The 2,500-nt window shown below is 45.0% G+C and overlaps 1 protein-coding gene across 7 annotated transcripts in view; it reads left to right on the top strand.

The window, feature by feature from the left end:
* The window catches only part of dmxl2 (Dmx-like 2), a 52,342-nt gene that overhangs the window by 10,091 nt on the left and 39,751 nt on the right, over window positions 1–2,500 (top strand). For all 7 annotated transcript variants that reach the window (XM_058387331.1, XM_058387328.1, XM_058387327.1 and 4 more), the window contains one exon: window positions 245–370. In XM_058387331.1, coding sequence (XP_058243314.1) covers window positions 245–370 — 126 coding nt within the window. The remainder of the gene's footprint in view (window positions 1–244; window positions 371–2,500) is intronic.

Genomic DNA, 2,500 nt, shown 5'->3' with positions numbered 1-2,500 from the left:
TTTTGGTCAAACTCGCTCAAATCCTTACACTTGTCCATTTTTCCTGCTTCTAACATCAACTTTGAGGACAAAATGTTCACTTGCTGTCTAAAATCTGTGTGAGTGTGTGTGTGTATGTGTATAACTGATCAGTGTGTTTGTGTGTGTGTATAACTAATGTGTGTGTATGTGTATAACTGATCAGTGTGTGTGTGTGTGTGTGTTTGTGTGTGTATAACTAATCTGTGTGTTTGTGTGTGTGCAGGCGTACGGTTCAGGGTGTGACATCGTGATCTTGGCCAGTGATTTCGAGTGTGTACAGATTATTCCTGGAGCTCAGCATGGCAACATCCAGGTGGGGTGTGTGGAGTGTTCACACCAACTGGGACGGGTAAGACACACACACACACACACACACACACACACACACAATTGATATAGAATGCACTATTTGGTTGTAAATAAAATGCTTAAACAAATGAAGACATTTTGTGAAGAAGCTGGGGGAAATGCTGTTTAAGGTGTAAGTGAAGTTCGTTAGCTGAATCTGATGGAGTTCACTACATACAGTATAGTTATTGTTATTAATACACTGAATTAGGTGTGTTCATGTGCTTATACACACCTGTCATTAAGGCTGAAATGGTACTGTACCATACCACAGTACTGCAGTATTTCATTACCCGGTACATGGATTCGTATTTACGCCATGTACCGAGTACAAATCAGCAAAGGCCTTTGAAAGGACGTGCCTGATTGGTCCACTGGTCACATGGGTAGCCAACGAAATGTGCCATGTTTCAATGTTTACCGATGGCCATCCCAAATGGCTTTGAACACTACAAAGGAAGGTTTTAGTGTAAACGAAATCAAAATTGCGAACGCTCCTCAATCATATTGCTCCAAGGTTTGGAAGTATTTCCAGTTTAAGAATAGGTCATCAAAAGAAATGACCGTTTGTAAGTTTTGTAGGGTCGAAGTTCCATACAAACCAGCAAAAATCTCACAAAAGTGAGTACACCCCTGACATTTGTGTAAATATTTTATTATATCTTTTCATGTGACAACACTGAAGAAATGCCCCTCTGCTCCAATGTACAGTAGTGAGTGTCCAGCCTGTATAACAGTGTAAATTTACTGTCCCCTCAAAATAACTCAACACACAGCCATTAATGTCTAAACCGTTGGCAACAAAAGTGACTACACCCCTAAGTGGAAATGTCCAAATTGGGCCCAATTAGCCATTTCCCCTCCCCGGTGTCATGTGACTCGTTAGTGTTACAAGGTCTCAGGTGTGAATGGGGAGCAGGTGTGTTAAATTTGGTGTTATCGCTCTCACACTCTCTCATACTGGTCACTGGAAGTTCAACATGGCACCTCATGGCAAAGAACTCTCTGAGGATCTGAAAAAAAGATTTGTTGCTCTACATAAAGATGGCCTGGGCTATAAGAAGATTGCCGAGACCCTGAAACTGAGCTGCAGCACGGTGGGAAAGACCATACAGCAGTTTTACAGGACAGGTTCTACTCAGAACAGGCCTCGCCATGGTCCACCAAAGAAGTTGAGTGCACATGCTCAGTGTCATATCCGGAGGTCGTCTTTGGGAAATAGACGTATGAGTGCTGCCAGCATTGCTGCAGAGGTTGAAGGGGTGGGGGGTCAGCCGGTCAGTGCTCAGACCATACGCCACACACTGCATCAAATTGGTCTGCATGGCTGTCGTCCCAGAAGGAAGCCTCTACTGAAGATGATGCACAAGAAAGCCTGCATACAGTTTGCTGAAGACAAGCAGACTAAGGACATGGATTACTGGAACCATGTCCTGTGGTCCGATGAGACCAAGATAAACTTATTTGGTTCAGATGGGGTCAAGTGTGTGTGGTGGCCACCAGGTGAGGAGTACAAAGACAAGTCAAGCATGGTGGTGGGAGTGTCATGGTCTGGGCCTGCATGAGTGCTGCCGGCACTGGGGAGCTACAGATCATTGAGGGAACCATGAATGCCAACATGTACTGTGACATACTGAAGCAGAGCATGATCCCCTCCCTTCAGAGACTGGGCCGCAGGGCAGTATTCCAACATGATAACGACCCCAAACACACCTCCAAGACCACCACTGCCTTGGTGATGGACTGGCCAAGCATGTCTCCAGACCTAAACCCTAAGGTGGGGGAGCGCAAGGTCTCTAACATCCACCAGCTCTGTGATGTCATCATGGAGGAGTGGAAGAGGACTCCAGTGGAAACCTGTGAAGCTCTGGTGAACTTCATGCCCAAGAGGGTTAAGGCAGTGCTGGAAAATAATGGTGGCCACACAAAATATTGACACTTTGGGCCCAATTTGGACATTTCCACTTAGGGGTGTAGTCACTTTTGTTGCCATTGGTTTAGACATTAATGGCTGTGTGTTGAGTTATTTTGAGGGGACAGTAAATTTACACTGTTATACAGGCTGGACACTCACTACTGTACATTGGAGCAGAGGGGCATTTCTTCAGTGTTGTCACATGAAAAGATATAA

This window comes from Hemibagrus wyckioides, linkage group LG04 (assembly GCF_019097595.1).
Source record: "Hemibagrus wyckioides isolate EC202008001 linkage group LG04, SWU_Hwy_1.0, whole genome shotgun sequence".
In the NCBI taxonomy this organism is placed as follows: Eukaryota; Metazoa; Chordata; class Actinopteri; order Siluriformes; family Bagridae; genus Hemibagrus; species Hemibagrus wyckioides.
The sequence above is the reverse complement of the archived record's forward strand: the minus strand, read 5'-3'. Positions and strand labels throughout refer to the sequence as shown.